The sequence below is a fragment of the Ambystoma mexicanum genome, chromosome 1p, assembly GCF_040938575.1.
Source record: "Ambystoma mexicanum isolate Mex_15411 chromosome 1p, UKY_AmexF1_1, whole genome shotgun sequence".
Taxonomy (NCBI): domain Eukaryota; kingdom Metazoa; phylum Chordata; class Amphibia; order Caudata; family Ambystomatidae; genus Ambystoma; species Ambystoma mexicanum.
The window spans coordinates 759,054,946-759,075,804 of record NC_090921.1 but is presented as its reverse complement, the minus strand read 5'-3'; the positions used below and the strand labels follow the sequence as shown (position 1 = coordinate 759,075,804).

General features: G+C 43.8%; 1 protein-coding gene across 1 annotated transcript in view; it reads left to right on the top strand.

Annotated features, from left to right (window-relative positions):
* Positions 1–20,859, top strand: part of LOC138580339 (semaphorin-7A-like) — a 234,258-nt gene that overhangs the window by 98,458 nt on the left and 114,941 nt on the right. The window contains exon 4 of the mRNA XM_069650793.1: positions 16,601–16,699. Coding sequence (XP_069506894.1) covers positions 16,601–16,699 — 99 coding nt within the window. The remainder of the gene's footprint in view (positions 1–16,600; positions 16,700–20,859) is intronic.

The window sequence follows — 20,859 nt, the reverse complement described above, 5'->3', positions numbered from 1 at the left end:
TTCCTACATCAGGAATATACTGAATCAAAAGATTGATCGGATGCTCACTTGTTCGTGTCTGGCCCTCCAGAGGCACTGAATCTGCACTTCTATAAATGAGGGATGAACTCCTTCATGCTTTGTATGACAACACCCGTGTCACGCTCATCCTGCTGGACATCATGGTAGCATTTGGCACTGTAAATGACTCATTATTTAACTGACTACAGTATTGCTTTGGCATTAAAGGGTCAGTGTGTAGTTGCTTTACCTTTTTTCTTACCAACAGAGACTCAGACATCCACATGAACCTGCCATTCTGAACGCCAGAGCTCCCAAGCATCTATCCTGTTCACCTGGCTTTTTAACACCTATCTCAAATAATTAGCTGACATTAGCTTCCATCTGCCCTTCACTGCCATGTTCCAGACTTGTGCGCATGATACTCAGATTGTGTTCAGGTTCTCAGGCCCATCCCTTGCCTCCTGGACCATCTCCAGAAGTCTGCTACACATCCAAGAATGTATTCCAGTAATGTCTCTGCATGAGTACATGAAACAGAAAATCATCTCTTTCTTCTGGGTTGTCTCCACCAGGCACTCGCTCCAGCTAACCTGGCTGTTCTATTTGACATACTCATTTGCTTCTCTAAACAAGTACATGATGTCACAAAGAAATCCAATTTTAATCTACATATTCACAAAGTGTTCAAGTTACTTCTACAATGATAATAACATGCTACTCCAGCAGCCTTTATCTGGATCTCCACAAATGCCTTCTCAACAAGCTACAAGTAATTCAAAGCAAGGCTATCAGAATTGTTTTGGGGTTGAACCTGCATGATCAAATCATACAAACCCCCATTGCAGAGATCCTATTAGAATTAATGTTCTAACTATGCTGCCCTGAAGACCAGGAAATGCACTACTTTCAGAATCCTCAGATCCTCCACTCCAAGATCACTCATCTCTGCCTCTTTCATGAAGAAAGCATGCTTGGAAAGCCCTGAACTCATCAGGGGTCTCTGCCAGGAATGCCCTCCCTCAAGATCTAATAGCTGAAAAAACACATCTTCACTTTAGCATCTACCCTTAACTAATATTACGCCACACCCTCCGTGAACCGATGCTCCATGACCACTGCCCTGACAGCTCTCTCCATAGTATTTTGTAACCATATGGCACTTACTGTGTTTTTCCCATTACACTTCTGGTGTCCCTCCATGTACTGTGCTTATTTTCTACGGTTTTCTCTAATATGCACCATATAACTCATGCTCTTATTGCTTTCCATGCACGTGTCGCATCTGAATCTCCCCATAGGCGTGTAAGTGAACAGCTGTCCGTCTCCACTTCCCTCTCACTCAGGGACAGCCAGAAAGTGGCTTGTTGTGGTTGGTTCTTTTCTTATTAAAACACCAATACATCAAATACCTATATAACATTTCTTGATAGGCAGGAGTAGATTTAATTCTCAGTCTATGAGTGTATTGTATTGTCCTATGGTAGATATACCAAATGCGAGTGGAAGATAAAACGTCTTATTTCTTGGTAGGGAGGAGGAGTTAATATTCTGTAACTGAATGTGTTGTCTTTTAGTAGCCATGCCAAATACGTGTTGCAGGGTTTTGGGGGTAAGAGCCATTCATAAGTTGTGGGTAAGGGCCATTAATGACATTCTGACTCTGAGTCCTCTATTTTTATTGTATAGGATTTAGACAAAGCCGGGGCCTTTGGTCTATAAAACAAACCTCCGGAAGTCAAAGTGTTGAGGGAGGACTTCTTCGGATGCCTCACATAAAATCTTGGCTCCTGAAACTTGGGTTCAACCTTGCCTGGTAGGATGTATCCTACATAAGAAAGGAGGACTGTGCAAACCTGAAGGTGTGGCACTGGGAATGGATTGAGGCTAAGACATTTAGAGTTGTTACTGGAAATTCCAGGTTGCAAGTGTATTTTGAAATCAAGATCCCGGCTGCCTGGATCACTATCTGTAAGAAATGGCTGTCTCCAAAATAAGGGAATTGTTTATTAAATGGAGCCTGTGGATCATGCCAGTATTGGCCCATACTGGGAAATGGACAAAGGCTTGGATATGCAATATTTTTTGCCTGCAAGCTTGTCATTGCAAAGGGATTGTGATTCACATTTTGCACGTATGGACTGAGAGTCAGATGGCAAATACTACTGCTGGTAGAGATAAGAATCCAACGTGTCCAAGAGGCCCATGTGTGGGATCAATGCGTAGATTCCCCACTGGTAAGTTTTGTAGGCTAGTTATCTCAAGAAAGCCTGGAGACTTAGGTGGAAGAGCCTAAATTACTGCGATTCATTGGCTATGTTGGGTTCTGAATGATTGGTGTACTTCTTCAGACAATGTACTTATTTTATTATTTTAATTTGACTTGATTTTTATGATAATGTTTTTATTGCATATGCTTTTATGGGTTTACTCTAAATACAGCTTGTTGTGAATGTTTCAAAGAAAAAGTATTATCAATTTTGTGTCAAAGGTTTCCCCCCAGCTCACCTGAGTTCTCTTCTTGTGGCGTTCCGCGGAGGACTCCTTCTCCCGGCCGGACCGGGACTTGTATAAGTGCGCGCGAGTCGAGTCTGACTCCAGGGCGAGCGTTCAAAGTTCCAGGAAGTCGCGTATTCCAGGACGTCCAGGAAGAGGATCGAAGAAAGGTAAGAGATACTGGAACAGGGGAAAAGGGAAGAAGAATAAGGGAGTTGGCCAGGAACTTGGAAGGGTAACGCCGAGCAGCACACACACGTTGAGACACTACCTAGAGATAGCGTTGACACGCGCGGGGGCGTGGCCCATTTATAGAACGTGTCGTGTCCGACGTACAGGCTAGTATGGAACACGGCACTGGGCACGGCCATGTTGGAAGTATCAAGGAGCACACTCTCCGTCTGGACCAGGACCAGGAAGACCAGAAGGGGCTATGTCCATGGTTCATGACAGCATGCCTCCTCCGAAACCCCGTCCCACCAGGCTTGCCAGGGTGTATGAGATGGAATCTTCTCAGCAATCGAGGGGTGTTTAGGTTGGATAGTGGTTCCCATGTTCTCTCGCTAGGAGGATAGCCTTTCCACTCGACTAGGTATTGAAGCCGACCCCGCTTGACCCTGGAGTCACATATTCTGGATACTTCATATTCCAGCTGATTGTCCACAATCACAGGACTGGGTCTGCCGGTTTTCCGGTGGAGTGGATGTAGGGTTTGAGTAGAGAAGTGTGAAAAACTGGATGTATTCTCTTCCAGGAGTCTGGTAGCTTGAGCCGATAAGAAACAGGATTGATGATTTCTTTTATGGAAAATGGACCATAATATCGGGGGGCTAACTTGTTGGGGCGTAGATGTCGTGGTAATAGTTTTGAGGACAACCAGACCTGGTCACCAATAGAATAGGAGGGAGCTGGTCTTCTTTTGGAATCAGCATATCGCTTAGTGCGAATCTGGGCCTTTCCCAATTGTTCCTTGGCTTCCTTGTGGATGTTGAGGAGAGTTTCAATCCAGGAATCAAGTGAAGGTACTGGAGTTGGATGTGGTAGAACTGAAGGTAACACAGAGGGATGAAAACCTTGACTGCAATAGAAGGTGCTAACGTTGATCGCTGAGTGATCTGAATTGTTATAGGCAAATTCGGCCAAGGGTATAAGGAGGGACCAATCATCCTGTACCTTGGTTGTGAAACAACGAAGATATTGCTCCAGGGTTTGATTAACACGTTCTGTGGCCCCGTTGGTCTGTGGGTGATATCCAGATGAAAGAGCGCGTTGAATCCCTAGAACACGACAGAGATGTTTCCAGAATTGTGAAATATATTGCGGTCCTCGGTCCTTTATGATCTTGGAAGGGAGTCCATAAAGACGGAAAATGTGTTCTAGGAAAATTCCTGCAAGCTCTGAAGAGGAAGGAAGTTTATAGAGAGGCGTGAAATGTGCCATATGAGTAAACAAGTCTATGGTTACCATGATGGTTGTGTAACCCCGGGAAGGTGGTAATTCCACGATGAAGTCTGTAGCTATACATTCCCATGGTCTTGTTGGCAGTGTAGGTTGCAATAGAAGGCCCGCCGGTCTCTTACTGTCGTGCTTATTCTGACTGCAGACAGTACAGGTCTTGATGTACTCTTGTACCTTGCATTTAATTTCCGGCCACCAAAACTGTCTTTGTATAAGACGGAGCGTGTTGGTTACACCACGATGTCCAGAATGAAAAGTATCATGGCAGAGAGTTATTATTTTATGTTGAAGTTTCGGTGTGGGAATGACCAAGGCATTGTCCTTGAATAAGTATCCTTCCTTGATTCTTAAGTTCCAGGGATTCTTCCTAGAGACGTCCTTCCAGAGGTCAGAGGACTGGGTTTTGGCTCGAATCTCTACCAAGAGGTTGATCGCTTGAGCTATAAAGATTGTGTTGGGAAACATTGTAGGATAGGTCCTATCTTCAGTGGTTAAATAGTCAGGACGCCGGGACAAGGCGTCCGCAATCACGTTTTGTGATCCAGGAACATGAGTGATTTGGAATTAGTACTGGGCGAAGAAGTAGGCCCAACGCGCCTGATGACTGTTCCTGCACTCCATAGATTGGAGAATTTGTAGATTTCGGTGGTCCGTACGGACCTGGACTGGATATCTAGCACCCAGGAGTAAATGTCGCCATTCTGTGAAGGCTTGGCGGATTGTCAACAGCTCCTTTTCCAGGACGGAGTAATGGGTTTCGCTGGTTGTTAGGGTTCTAGAGAGGTAAGCCACTGAGTGGTCCATCTTGTCCTCAAGCACCTGTTTCAAGACTGCTCCTATGGCATGGTTGGAGGCATCCGTTTCCACTATGAAAGGGCGATCTAAGTCAGGCTGAGCCAGGATGGGGGCTTGCGTGAATCTTGTCTTCAAGCGTTGAAAAGCCTTCTCTTGCGAGGAAGACCAGATGAAGGGAACATCCTTCTTCAGCAGAGCAACGATCGGTTGGACGAGCTCAGAAAAGGTAGGAATGAACTTTCGATAAAAGTTAGCAAGTCCCAAGAAAGACTGAACCTGTTTCACCGATGTAGGAGCAGGCCAAGCCAGTATGGCCTTTACCTTTGAAGGGTCCATTCCAACTCCTTCTGGGCTGAGGATGAATCCAAGGTAATGAACTGAAGTCACGTGAAAAAGACATTTCTCAGGTTTGACCAAGAGCTTGTTTTCACGGAGCCATTGTAGTACCGCCATGACATGTTCTTCATGTTTCAAGGGATCCTTGGAATAAATCAAAATGTCGTCTAGATAGACAATGACAAAGAGAAAAAGCATGTCAGAAAACACCCTATCCATGAAACGTTGAAAAACTGCAGGGGCATTAGCTAATCCAAAGGGCATGACTAGATATTCAAAGTGACCAAAGGGCGTTCTAAAGGCGGTCTTCCATTCGCCCCTATTCCCGGATACGGATTAAGTGATAGGCACCCCGGAGGTCCAACTTCGTGAATATTACGGCGCCTCTGACAGCTTCCAGGATATCTGAAATCAGAGGCAGAGGGTACCGATCTTTGAGGGTGCATTGATTTAGACCACAGTAGTCGAGGCAGGGTCTGAGTTCCTTGGAATCCTTCTTAGGAACGAAGAACAATGAGGCACCCGCTGGAGATTTTGAGGGTTTTATGGTGCCATTTTCCAAATTGATGTCCAGGTATTCTCGGAGGGCCTTTTTCTCAGGTTCTGAAAGGATAAACATTCTGCCAAAGGGAATTACTGCTGAGGGATCTGTCTCAATGGCACAATCTTCGGGTCTGTGAGGGGGTAAAGCCTGGACTATGGCAGTCGAAAAGACATCAGTATATCCTTGGTAGACCACTGGGACTTGTACAATGTTGGAAACCATGAGTGAGGTTTTTCGCTCTCCTGAATGTTCAATAGCTGGTGTTAATGAGAGATCCAGGGATAAACAGTGGGACATACAAAACTCAGAGCCCAGAAACAATGACCCTGCTGTCCAATTAATGTACGGAATATGTCTTTGAAGCCAGGGCATACCCAGAACCATAGGGTAATGGGCTGATTTGATGATGTTGAATGTAATCTGCTCTTGGTGGTGGTTTATGGTGAGACGGACCTCTTTTGTCTGTAGGGTTATGGGTCCTGAAGAGAGAGGTCTCCCATCAATTGCTTCTACCGGCTGTTTAATGTTCTGTGACTCATATGGTATTTTATGTCTGATAACCCAGTCTTGATCAATGAAAATTCCCATAGCTCCACAGTCCACCAGGGCCAGTATGGGATAGGTCTTGTGCTTGGAGGGCGATAGAAAGGCCTGTAGCACCACCAGGTTATTCTGTCCAGGAGAGTTCAAGGATGTGATTGATGTGGAGCAGACATCTTTCTCCCGAAACCTCGCTCCATCTAGGACCGCGAGCTGGCGTTTCCCGAACGCCGTGGAGGGGCTAAAGGACATTCTCTAACGAGATGCTTGTCTGAGGCACAATACATACACAGGCCGGTGTGAATTCTTCTCATCCTTTCTTGTGGAGTAATTGGCCCACGAAAGGCGCCTATTTGCATTGGTTCGGAGTCGTTATCAGGGGTTGAGACAGGATCGGATTTCACAGTCGACTCCGGAGGGATTCGTTGAAAGGCAGTCTTAGCCTTTTTCCTTTCAGCCCTTCTATCCTGGATACGAAAGTCTATGTGTAAGGCTAGATCTACCAAAGCCTGAAACGAACTGGGGCGAGCCACTCTGGCTAATTCATCCTTGATATCGTCATTTAGACCCCTGCGAAATAAGGTGAAACTCGCTTCAGGGCCCCAATCAGCCTCCTTTACCAGCTGTTTGAATCTGGTAACGAAAGTTAGCATATCCTGGGATCCTTGCCGAAAATCAAGTAGGCGTTCCTGGGCGCTGAACACTTGTTCGGGGCGGTCAAACATAGACTTGAGCGCCTGAATAAATGCATCATAATCGTCCAGGAGGACGTCTCCAGAGTTCATTAGGGGAGCGGCTCAAGATAACACATTCCCTGTAAGGTGGGAGATTATGAAGCCCACCTTGGCCCTGGAAGTTGAAAAATAATAGGGCTTGAATGTAAAATGCACCAAGCAGAAATCCACGTAAGGATTTTGGCGAGCCATCGTATTTGTCTACCACTCCACCCAGTATCACGCTTTCCTTATTGGCAGAGTCACGTGACAGCACTAATTGTTTCAAGGCTGCGTTTTCTGCCTTTAAGTTCTGTACCTCGGTTGTTAGCTCCTGCATGCCGCGCATGAGGTCCTGGACCGCTTTCTCCATAGCGGTATCAGTGTTGATCGTTTGGCATCTCAATCTGTCAAAGGTTTCCCCCCGGCTCACCTGAGTTCTATTCTTGTGGCGTTCCGCGGAGGACTCCTTCTCCCGGCCAGACCGGGACTTGTATAAGTGCGCGCGAGTCGAGTCTGACTCCAGCGCGAGCGTTCAAAGTTCCAGGAAGTCGCGTATTCCAGGACGTCCAGGAAGAGGATTGAAGAAAGGTAAGAGATACTGGAACAGGGGAAAAGGGAAGAAGAATAAGGGAGTTCGCCAGGAACTTGGAAGGGTAACGCCGAGCAGCACACACACGTCGAGACACTACCTAGAGATAGCGTTGAGACGCGCGGAGGCGCAGGGGCGTGGCCCATTTATAGAACGTGCCGTGTCCGACGTACAGGCTAGTACGGAACACGGCACTGGGCACGGCCATGTTGGAAGTATCAAGGAGCACACTCTCCGTCTGGACCAGGACCAGGAAGACCAGAAGGGGCTATGTCCATGGTTCATGACAGCTTGGTACACGGGAGATTTATTTTCCGATGTCTGTAACAGAGTATGTCATTTCTTTTGCCCATACCAAATACTAGTTGCAGAGAAAAAGTCTTATTTTTCTTTGTAGGCAGGACAAGGTTATATTCTATGGCTGTAAATGTCTGTGTTGTCTTTCAGTGGCCAGATCCAATACTAGTTAGTCGAACCACAGACAATGTCTTGCAGTTCTTGGCCGGAAGGGGAGATAATACTTGGTGGGTATAACTGAGTTTGTTGTCCTTTAGTGGCCATAGCAAATACTTGTTGCAGAGAAAAAGGTTTATATAGTTTGGTCAGCAGGAGAAGATGATATTCAGTGTTAGAACCTGCAAATGTTGTCTTTTAGTTACACTACCGAATAGTAGTTGGAGTTGGAGGAGAAATGTGTTACAGATTAGCTTATTAGAAGGTTACAGTGTGCCACTTTCCTGAGGGTATAGAGAGGAGACAATTTTGTTTGGCAACATGTTCAGAGCACCCAAAAGGGCCAGGGTTAGAAGGAGACTTGCAGTAGAGGTTTGGCCCACTTTCTGTCAGGGAGAATGGGGAACAGAGATAAAGATTGTATTTTGTAATGAGCCAGGAGAAACAAGTGCATGTTTTTGGAGGTGTCTGTCTCCTCCTCCACTTCCAGCATCCACTGATGATAAGTCTGAGGATAATGGGCCTTCTATATTGAAACTTTTTTGAAACAATCAAGAAAGTCAAATCCATACCACAATCATGGACAAAGTCTATCATAGTTCCCATTTTTAAGAAGGGCAATAGGTCGATAGGTTGATTCCATCTAATTACAGACCTATCGCCCTTCTGGACGTGGTGGGGAAAATCTTTGGTGCAATTCTGTTAAAGGAACTCAACTCTTGGAGTTCTGCAACAAAACATCAAGATGTCTGGCAGTGTGCCTTTAGAAAGGGGATCGGGACTGCTTTGAACCTTTTCCTTATAAATCTACTTAAATGCAAGGTGAAAACTGGAAAGACCAAAAAGATCTATGTTGCATTGATAGACTTGGAACAAGCTCTCAACACCATAAATAGAAGAATTCTATGGTCTAAACTGCGAAAATGGAGATGTCCGTCTGACATCAGAGAAGCCCTGGAAACATTACACATAGAAACCACACTGAAAGTGAGATTGGACCTAAAGGGTATTTTGTCAAAAGAAATGAATACATCTAAAGGACTAAAACAGGGCTGTCGACTAGCACCAGCGATTTTTAATTTAAGCATATCAGACATCGAAGATGCATTTGAGAACACAAGATGTTCCCCCCCCCCCCGAATAGCAAGAACAGCGTTGGGCAGGTTTTTGTTTGCCGAAGACCTGTTGTTGCTGGACCAAACCGAAATCGGGTTGCAACAGCAATTAAAGGCCTTGGAAATCTACTTAGCATCTAACACACTCAAGATCAATGCAAAAAAATCCAAAGCACACATTTTCGGTGATACACGGAGATACAAGAACAACAAAAGATCATGGTATCTAAAAGGGGAAAAAATCACAGCAGTGGCATCCATGCTGTATTTAGGCTCAATTCTTAACGATAGCATCAATGACACTGCAGGCCTTGCAGCAGTAAGGACTAAATCAATAAATCTGGCATCTCAAGCAAAAATAATCAAGCAAAGGCTTTGCAAATTCTCTTTAGCTCCACTAATTGATTTTCACAAACTCAAGGTATCTCCAATTCTAACCTATGGGGCAGAAGCCCAACTTTTTCTGGCTTTTTCGGTATGGCCGAAACTAGAGGGCCTCTTTTGGAGGTGAGTCCTTGGCCTACCTCAATCTCTCCCAATGGATATTATTCGGAGAGAGTTGGGCCTAACTTCACTTTAGGCAGCTATAGTATGGAAACCACTAGCATTCTACTGGAAATGCTTGAATCCACTGGGAGAAGGTGGATTTACCACTCTAAAGAGTGCTTTCAGTAAACCTGAAGAGTCCACCCTCGTTGAGTGGAAAGGTACATGCCTATAAATACTGAACAGCATTGAGCTGACAGAAGATATGACAGTCAAGAACCCAGAACACGTCAAAACATTTTTTTTCGATCTACACGGGATAACAACAGAAGAAAGGATACATTTCCTAAAATCTGGGGACATGCTGAGAAAAGAGTACAGAATAAGAGGCACTGTGCCTTTGTACATTAACAAGTTTCCATTACTGATGTTGAGACAGGACTTTATGAGATTTCGACTCAACTTATATCCAACTAAAGAAGTAACTGAGAGAAGGAAAAGAGACATGGACCAAAAAAATTTGATCTGTAGATTCTGCAATCAAGCTATGCAAAGTTTGCACCACCTTACTTTGCATTGCCCATTCCTAAGTCTACTAAGAACCAAATATCTGGGTAAATTCCTTGAAGAACGAAATTTGCCATCAGTCAGAGAATGGTGGGACATCTTGAACCAGGGGAAAAGAATATCAGTGACGTTATCCTTATTGGGTTTTCTAAAGGCTACATTTGAGCACATAAATGAAGAGGGGAACAACAGACTGAGCATGGCCAAGGACTAATTTAGCAAACAAAGGCCAGGAGAACCTTGATGACGACATGAGAACGTAAAAAACCTTAATATTGTTTGACCTATGGAACAACACAGTACAGTTGATTCCCCTCTTGTCTTGTCTTAGGCTTAATTGTAAAAGACTAATTGTTTCCTTTTCCTTTTTATCTGTTAAATGTATAGCATAAAAGGTTTAAACTGTAAACCAAGAAATGCTTAATTAAAATAATTAAAAAAAAATAAGTCTGAGGATAATGGTGGCAACCACGATACATGTGGTGTGTGACTCATCTGAGCTGAGGTCTTCACAACACACAATTTTAGAAATCAGTGATACAGAATATGAGAAGGAAGCTACAGTTACAGAAATAAAGGAGAAGCACAGGTTACTCTTCTACCTATTGTATGGGGTCTTTCAAAGACAGCCTGTCAATTCTGAAAGAGAAAACATCAGTATGCGGCAGCCACAGCACCAATTCTGCCATGACCACCATCATATTCACTGTCAGAGGTTACCAGAAGACATGTGTTTCAGCAAGAATGTCTTATGTGTGGGGCAGCTTGCCACCTGCACTATGTGCATTTAGACTGTTTATTGGGGAAAGGCTGAGACCAAATTAAGTACCTCACTTTTGTGGTGCCATAAGATACAACACCATATACAGGACTCAAATGATCCAAGAAAACGTCCACTGCAGCCTTCTCGCAACCAGTAGCCAGCCACCATGCCTCCCCAATCCATACTGTCCCCCCAGAAGTTGTTGCTGCTGTTGTGCCATAGCAGAACAGCTCTAGTGACTGACTGGAGTGTGTCTGACTGACCAATTAGGGATGCCATCAGCATTTGCCCTACTACTGTTCTGTTTGTGAGTCCATCTCCTGCTATTTTACTACCACAGTAATGCACAGAGAGCTACCTTCCAACGTTACACAGTACTATCCCTGGCATTGTTTTGTATTTCTCCGCGTGAAAGCAGACTTGCAAAAATGACAATTTTCATCTACTGTATTCCTTGCAAGTTATTAGAGCAGAGCAACTGCAAACACATGATGTTTCAACATAAATCCGCATTTTTATGCTCTATGAAATCATTACCTACTTTCTTGTGCATATTCAAAATGCAAACATCGAAACAGTTGCTGGAGAAATTCCCCAGGAAATCAATGACAAGAAGATGGTAAATCTGCAGAAATAAACAAGCAGGAAGTTCAAAGACTAGCCATTCCAGTTGGTGTGTTGCAGCATATCACCTGACATCCTCTCCAAAGGCTTACATTTTTGGCTTCTACTTTTTTTCTGCCCAGGTAATAGTGACATTGAATTCAGGGGTGACCTAATGCATTATCCATAAGTCTCCCCTCCAGCATGTGAAATACACATTTGTCCATCCATGACAGAGGATTGAATAACTCCAGAGGCCAATTCATAGCTGGTGATGTTTTGCATGCTACAAATGAAAAATGCAAATATGTAAAGTAAGAACTGCATCTTACTCCTACTTTGGCTCTAAGCAGCCCCACACCTCTGCTCCACCCTCTCTGTGCATTCCCGCCACCTCCCCCACAACGCCAAAGGTGATTGAGGCATTGTCCGCCAATGTAGTATATGCACATCTACGAAGTCCTTCTTCTCTATTACGTCAAATATTCCATAAGATCCAAAAGAAATCAGGAATAATTGTTGAATACATTCACTTTTCTCTGGAGTCCTCTTACAACAAATATTTAAACATACGTGAAGAAAAAAGTCTGATCAAGAAAAAATATTTGTTAAATGTATTTTTCAGAAAATGTCTCTGACATTTTTATATACAAAACCATAATGAGATATCTTTAAATCATCATTGGAAGATCCAAATTCCATCCATTCATACTTGCAACCCTATCACAGTAATAACGCAATAGTCATCTTAAAAATAAAATCTATCCAAAAGCAGCAAACAGATACTCAACATATATCATGAGATACAAATCAATTCACTTAGATACACAATGTTGATGAAATGTGAATCCTCTCCTGTCCAATAATCAGGAATCAGCTATTAAAGTGGCCTGCTGGCCATTACAGCAATTCATGACGTAAACGTGGCCAACCGGTTTCTGCAAGATGTCCTACAATGACGGCACCTGCCTTCATCAGGACCGTAAATATGTATTGATAGAATGCATGGTACAACGTGGTCCATGCTCAAATAATGAGGAATCAAATTTCATATTTCAGCAGAACACAACATTATTGTATGTGTTCATATTGCAATATTCTGTATTCTAGTCAAAAGAAGAGGGTATACTCCAGTCACCCACAAACTGCTGTCCTTCTTAGTATCTGATAACAGAATAGAAGTATTTGCCAACTCAAGCATTGAATTCCAGAAGCCTCTATCTAATAAATCTAGTCACACCAAGTTCAATCTCTATCAAATGAAAGACACTGATCCAATCAATACATGTGGACGCAGTAGAAGACATGGACGGAATACAGAGCGCATTATATGGCATTAAGCTGCATTAAGCAGCATGTAAGTTATAAAAAGTGCATTAAATAAATTTGATTAAAAATGATTTCAACATGCAAATGAAATGGAAGTAATCAAAATGCTAAACCTGTACACATTCAGGTGGACACGATAAAAGCATGGGCCACAAAAGCCCCAATATCCTTTGATGCCCCAGCCAATGGCGGGTGCTACAATAGTCATTAAATCACTGTTACAGCAAGTACATGCCCATGTAATACCCAATACTAAGTTGGCTGGGACACATATCGATTTGTACAGGATTTAAGAGCAGTAAATGTAGTGGTTTAGCCTAGATTTCCGAATAGTCCCAAACCCAGCAACTATACTATGATCGATTCTACCTCCTGCTCCATTTTTTACAGTCTTTGATTTGTGTTTGCTTTCTTCTGTATCCCTATTCAACTGTATAGTCAGTCTTCATGAGGGTGCAGTATACCTGGGCATGCCCTCTTCAGGGGTTCAGATGCGTAAGAATGATCTAGAAAACATTCAGGTTCTAGGTGGTTCAGCATCAGTCGAATATTTGGACAACTTCCTGGTCTTGTCACCCACGCATGAGGCATGTAAGCAAGACATTTTAGTTCTTCTGACTGCATTGGCAGAGAAGGGGCATAAAGAGTCTAAACAAATGTTGCAGTTGTGTAAGGAAAGCGTCCACTAAGTTACAACTTATCAGCAGACACTAAGAGCTTAAAAGTATCCTGTGTATGAGTAATTTTAAAATTCCCCAAACCGACAACAATCAGCCAAATGAGGCCCTTCATTAAGGCAAGAGAGCACTGACGACAGTGAATGTTAAGATTTGCGAGCATGGTATGACACATGTATATGTGCCTGCACCATTCCAGTGGATGACGCCAGCAAGAAAAATGTTGGACAAATAAAACTGGCCCTTCCTTCTGCACCATTACTTGGGCTGGTGCACTGGCATCCTTCAGAAGGATGAAAGGCTGGGTTCTTCTTACTCAGATTGAGAACTGGAACCTGCAAGTTGCAGATAGATCCCTGCAGTAGGTGCATTAATCTACTAAAATATCATACTGTAGAGTTTAATGTGCTGTCCTACTTGGCTAACATTCACAGATGCACAGGATCCAATTTCTTCTTGATATTCCCCCACCCACCCTCACCCAACTCACCCTTTCTAGGTATTTTGTGTATGTTTGTTTCCCACTAATCAGCCCGAACCTTCCCAAACCTCCTTAAAGATGCATGGCTCTTAAAGAAGATTCAGGCAGATTTGTGCTGGAAGAAAACTCTGTCAGATCCAGCAAACCTAGCTGAATCTCACTAGGAGATTCGGGGAACCCACAGACCCCCTTTGAGAAAGTTTACCCCGGCAGCATGCAGAATATTACTTTCCCAGAAATGGTTTAAAACTAAATATGGAAAAAACTAAAATCCTGCTTTTTTGGGGAAAGGAAAAATAACTAGGTTTGGAACTTAATGGGGAAAAAATAGAAGTGGTGAGTTTGTTTTGTTACATGGGTCTTATTTCTGACAGGACAGGAAATTGGGCAGCCCACATTAAATCCATTGCTGCGAAGGCAACATCTAGGATGGGAGGATTGTAGAGGTTCTATTGCAAATTTGGTGCACACATTCTAGAGAAGTTCCTGGAGGTTTATAGAGCTAAAGTGGGAACAATGCTTTTGTATGGGAGCAAGATTTGGGGTAATACTAATTGCCACCAACTGGTCGTGGCCCAGAATAAAATGTTGAAAAAATAAACAGGCCTCCCAACGGGCACGTCTAATAGTGCAATTTGGTTGAAATTGGGGGTGCCAAATACAGCCGCTTATGCGAACCTGTGGTTGGGCACATTCCTTTTGAAGACGCATGCCATAGACCTAAAAGACCCAAATATGCAAAGTGCTCTGGCTGAGCTAGCTAGCTCGGAATCAAAAAGGAAATGCACTTGGTATAACCAGGACTGCATTCTTCTAGCCAGGTGGGGTTATCAAGAAGTGAAGGAATTAGGCCCACCAGAGTTTAGAAAAATGAGAAAGGATCCATCTCAGAAAACCCTCTGTTACGATAGGGAATTGGATAGGGCAAAGGTGGGTACTCCACCATCACTTAAGTTGTACAAAGTCACACAGCTGTCTCTTGATGTAGGGGAAGAAATATGAAAGATCAGATCACATGACTGCAGGAAAAGCATGTTGATGCTTAGGCTCAATGTGGCAGTTAGAATCGGGGTGTTGTATCCACTGAAATGCAATTGTGGAATTGGAGCTGATGAAGATCTGGGCCATTTTTGCTAATCTGTAAGATTTATAGTGACCAAAAGAAAAAGTGGCTGCCACCCCACCTTTTGGTGGCCAAAACTAAAACCTACCAAGAAGCATTATTTTGTAATAATTACTCATAGTGAAGAGATTTTTATTTGCATATGTAAGGGAGGCACTCCTCCATCAGGGTATTTTAGATAGATGTTGCACATTGAGTTTTATCTGTTTGATATTACAATGTTATCAATTGTATGTGCATTTGAATAGTACAGTGTCATTATCTTTTATATTATTATTATTATTATTATTATTATTATTATTATTATTATTATTATTATTATTATTATTATTATTATTATTATTATTATTATCTGCTGCCCTTTCCTCTGTAGGAAGATTGATGGTTTGGTATCAGGTTTGGATATATTGATCCCATGGGTATATCGTACAAATATTGCTTGTGGTTTAATTGAGAAATCCTAATGAATAAAGATTACCACTATTTCCCCCGGCATAGTCTTGGAGTGAATCCATTTCGGATTAAGAGGGTCACACAACCAATACTTGTCAGATTTGGAGAATATTCTAGGGAAAGCCCCATCCATGCAATAATATCTTATTTAGGAGAACTTTGACCAGGCAGGCAACTGTGTCAGCACTTCTCAGACCAAGAGGATCTCAGAGTCCGACAGAGTAGAGAATTGTCAGAAAACCTTCAATTTTTTTATCTGACAAAAGGGATAAGATTGCAGTGACACGTTCTCAGCATTATGTGATCAGCAACTCTGATGTTCCAAAATGCTGTGACGAGTGAGGAAGCGCAACACAATTGGTGATTGTGGGAGCAGATATGCACGTAATTACCCAAGTGTGGGCCAATTCGAAGCTCGGGTATCGTTCCCAACAAAATGTACAGTTTTATTGAATTACTCTTAATTTTCACCACACCAACGCATTGTTTTGTTGTTGCATCTGGGTACACTTGAGCTCAACCTTAGGCAAGAGGTTGGCCTATCATAATGTTAAAATAGGCCCCTGTTCCTCTTCAGCCGATGGTGCATTCCACATTATTATTCCCTTATTATTCCAGCACTGCACCCCCCACAGTGCCTAAGAAAATATATCTATTAATTGCTTTTATCTAAAAAGTCTCAATTCCGGATAAGACGATGATTGTCCAGTCGAGAAATTGGGAGATTTCAGACACCCCCAAATGCCGGCACGGCACAGGTTGTTAGAAGCAACTCCCCTCTCATGTCTATGAGCAGAAACACCTGCTAAACTACTGTATTTAAAATGTAACATGTGTTACTTGGACTGCATTTAAAATGTAACATGTAAGATGTAAAATATATGTTAACTGTTGTTCGTCCAAGCAAGTTTTCCTGTAACAGCGCCACGATGCCCAAGGGCCGTTGAGCGCTTTATAAATTCCAATAAATAAATAAATAAACCGATCTATGCCCACCACAGCCATTTCTTACGTCGACTACTTATTATGTATCCATGCTTATGATGCATTTAAGGGGATTTTACTTTACTTTCCAGGCTGAGTGTGAGAACTTCATCCGTGTAATTCAAAGGCTGAACAGAACCTCCACCATAATATGCGGCACCAACGCTGGCTCCCCTAAGTGCTGGTTCCTGGTAAGTAGGGAAGTGATGAGGGCTGATGGCCAACCAGATCTGCCAATTGCAACTCCAGGGACTGTCTAAGAATGTGAGCCCTTGTGCGTATTGAAGCTCTTCAGTAAGATAAATGTGTCCCGATCATATTTGTATGTATTGTTTTGTTACAGGGTTTGACGTGTTTTTTTGTAGTTATTTATTAATGTATTTATTTATGGGGTTTATGTGTTACCTCCCCCAAACGCCCCTTCCCCACCTATTTTGAACTATACCCGACCCCCAACACCTAATCTGTCCTTTGCCACCCCTTCCCCCAAAAAATGTGATGAACTTTTTTGCTATTCTTTACACGTTTAAAATGCAGGAGTAGAAATGTCTGGCGATGAAAGGACGTTGTACCGTAAAGTGCATCTCACTTTTGTCACTGCTAGCCGGTGCACTAGCAACTTTCAAATTCAAACAGTACAGACGGCACAAAAATAAAGTTGTGACTCAACACTGACAGAAGAACAGCTGCAAACAAAACCCTTCCCTTGGTTTGACTGGACGCGCTCCTCAGTGCAGGTGAATTGGCAGCACTGCACCTCGCTGATGAGGCACACGCATGTCTTGGTCTACTTGTGTTCCCCTGCAGACATGATGTGGGCTAGCAGTCCAGGTTAAGCTTTGCATATGGTTGGTCCACATTTCTGTAATGGCACAAACGGAGTAAAATACGATAGAATGGGATGCTGCCCAAAGAAATTCCATGTGGCTCTGAAGTGCGGCTCAAACATGTTGACCCATCACGTGTTTTGTTTTTTTAAATACTAGGCCCATTTTAAATGCTTTGCAATTGGCCCATAACTTGATATGATATGATGTGGCATTTATAACGCGCCTTTACACAAGTGTTTCTAGGCGCGACAAGACGAGGAGGGGGAAACAAAGGGAGGATAAATAATGATCTTACTAGGCCTTGTGTCATTCAGATCATGCAAGTCTAGGGAAGGGGAGAAGTGCCAGGGGGGAGGGGAAGAGGGAAGTGCAGTTAACTCACAAGTGCCGCCAGGGGGTGGCTCATAAGGGTATCATGTAATAATGTCCCCATGCATAATGTCGCCGGGAAAAGACATTGGGGACATTATATATGGTGACATTATGTATGGGGACGGGTTGCAGGGATGTCCCCTACTCCCTTTGTAAAAAAAAAAAAAAAAATTCGGGGATTGCAGGAGTGTCTCCCGCATGTTCAATCTAATAATGTCTCAGCAAAAAAGAGTGACTTTTTTTGTCAGGATACATTTTTGCGGCGACATTACTACATGGAACCCTCAGTGCTGGGAGCGCTGAGGCAGTGCGAGGGCAACTGGACATGCAAAGCCTGGGCCCGAGTTCAGAGGGTGACCAGGTGACCAGTGCGCGGAGCAGTCGGGTACATCAACAGGAGGGAGAGGAAGAGAGAAAGCGGAAGCGAAAAGGTAAGTCTTGAGTTGCTTCCGGAACCGGAGGTGGTTCTGCTCAAGTGTGAGAGAGGCAGGGAGGCTGTTCCAGAGGGAAGCCCCAGCCGAGGGGATAGATCTGCTTCCAACTCTCTGTTTGGAGAAGCATCAGACCCTCAGACACATTCTATCATGCTGGTAGGCCCTAATACCCCTATTTCAAACGGGCTTTCATTTACATTCATTGTTTTACTGTCGTTCTGGGCTACTTGAGTTGACATGAAGAAACACAAGAATTTGTACATGGCTAGTATGTTGTGTGCTATACAGATTGGAGTGGTCACCATAACTCTGGCTCAACATAGACAAATGTACAGCATTTCAGTGGCGTAACAAAATCCTCCAAAATCATTAAGTCCGCTTACAGCTTCTCTTGGGCTCAGTAAGATGCACCCAGCCCCCAGCACTTCATGGTTAGAGACTTGGCCAAACCTTCTAACTTCAGGGTGTGGTCTACTTAATTGCCATTCAGAGCCTAGCATGATTACAAAATATTCCTGGCTTCTCAGAAAGTGCATTCAAGTCCTCTTCCAGGGTTGCTCTCAGGATGCAAGTGACCCTTTTCCAGAAGTGAATTCCAAGCAAACCTCTGTATAGCATCAGCAATCGAGAACCAACTCAGGGCAAAAGAGTATCCTTCTCAACTGTTTAAAGACCTCTTTGTTAAAGTCAGGCTTTACAGTTCCATCAACAATAGCTGGTGTGGTCCTCCTATCAGAGGTCATCCTACCAGAGACCGACACCCAGGTCCAGCCGTAGCCCAGACATTGAGGACCATTTGGCTGAACGGTTATGGGTTTCTCTGTGCTTTACCTGCTATATGAGCTAACCGTAAGCTTCCACGTACACCCCATCTTGTGGCCACACTAGTAGCCACGGCGACCCACTTTTGTGCAAATGAATAATCGCTAAAACGACTGATCAAAATCAAGAGCTTGTGTACATTCAAACATGCCTTTGAGACGTGCTGCATCAAAGGCCTCTCCCAAGATCCCAGGGTGGAGGACTCACGATGAATAGCAGGCCCCAGCACTGTTTCCCTGTGCCCACCTTGCACAGAGCTGATCACAAGCACCACAACCCCCTCGCCCTCTCCTTGCACCAATACGTAATTAGGATGGGCCATTCTTCGGCTGTACGAGGCCTATTTTTTTCTGATCAAGGAGATACAAAAATACTTGAAGTGGGCATTATCCAGGAGCAGACGGGACCTCCACCATCAGGAAATATCTGCCTTTCCCTGGGGTAGTGCATACACACCGCTGCGATGGGAGCCTGTGAGCAGCGCTCCACTTGAGCATCCCTATGTGGGCTCTATTTGCTTCCAAAAGCCATACTTTCTGAATAGGTGTTTCCCCAATCCATGTCTGCTGCATTTGTTTAGGAAACAGGCACTTGTACTAGCCCTTCAAATGTACCAACACCGTCATCCCTTCTCTTATCGAAGGACATCCATCAGCTGCCTCTTATCAACCATCCTTCAATCATATTTGTAATACGCAAACCTTACTGCAACGTTTGGACACGTCACACAGATTGTCACTCTACTGAAGAGTGGGACCCGGTGAAACACAAGTTCCTGATAAATAATGAGAGCTATTTAACATCTTGTCTCACTACTTTATGTGAGTCCTTGTGTGAGGATGTACCAAACGATTCCAAGCCTACGACCGGTGTCCTCCTTGGTGGTTCAGAACACATGCAGCCGCCATGAGCCATTTCATGCATGCCAGTATCTGTGTGAAGACAAACCTTTGGACAATGTATTCAACACCATAAATATTATAGTGAGAGCAAAATAGGCCACTTCTGTAAACAAGCAACACAAAACACACATATATCGCAGTAACACGCGTCACAGCGCCATCTAGTAGACCTCCCTGTAAGTTCATTGACATTGATCTCAAATGGAGCAAAATTGCAAGCATTTCATTCTCTGTTTACCCCCATAGTGCCCTGCTCTGTGACTTTGAACTGGAGATGAACTTGCAGGGAGGCTTCTGGTTGGCACATTTATGAATCATTCACATCTGTTGCTTAGATACAGGCGATGAATTGGGACAGAACAAAACGAGCGAGCTCCTGGCAATTTTTGTCTTGCGAAGGGGCTGGTCTGTGGAGGCCTGAGCCCCAACCCCTTCAGGGTAGCTACCTCAGAAGACTAGCCTGTGTAGTGTGCTACAGGTAAGCAGCACTTCAACAGACTTGCTATAAACCAGCGGGGACAGTTTCATCTACAGGCACTGTACGGAGTAGCCAAGCCCCACGCCCATAACCATGCACCGTTGATATGGGTGAGTATGTCTCATGGTTTACAACCATTTTTCTGTAAATGTATTTCGATAAAGATATGACCATGGGCCGATGCGCACTACTTGCACAGAATGCGTGTATCACTATCCAAGGGCATATTTTAAATATAAAATGATGTGATTATTCTTATGTTCCCAAAATGCTCTTTGCTGTTATGCAAATCGGCAGGACCTGGTCCTTCCTGCAGGGGCCCATCCAGCTGCATTTGATTCATGAGCCATGAGGCGATCAACCTGGGCTGGCGCTCCACCCGTTAGCCCACGCACATCACTGACCACTCCTCCCACTCCCCCTCCAGCCCGGCACGAAGAGAGGGGGCGGGATTTACAGAGTAAATGTCAATTTCCAGCACAGTCTAAATGTATGCTGCTTTCTGATCAATTC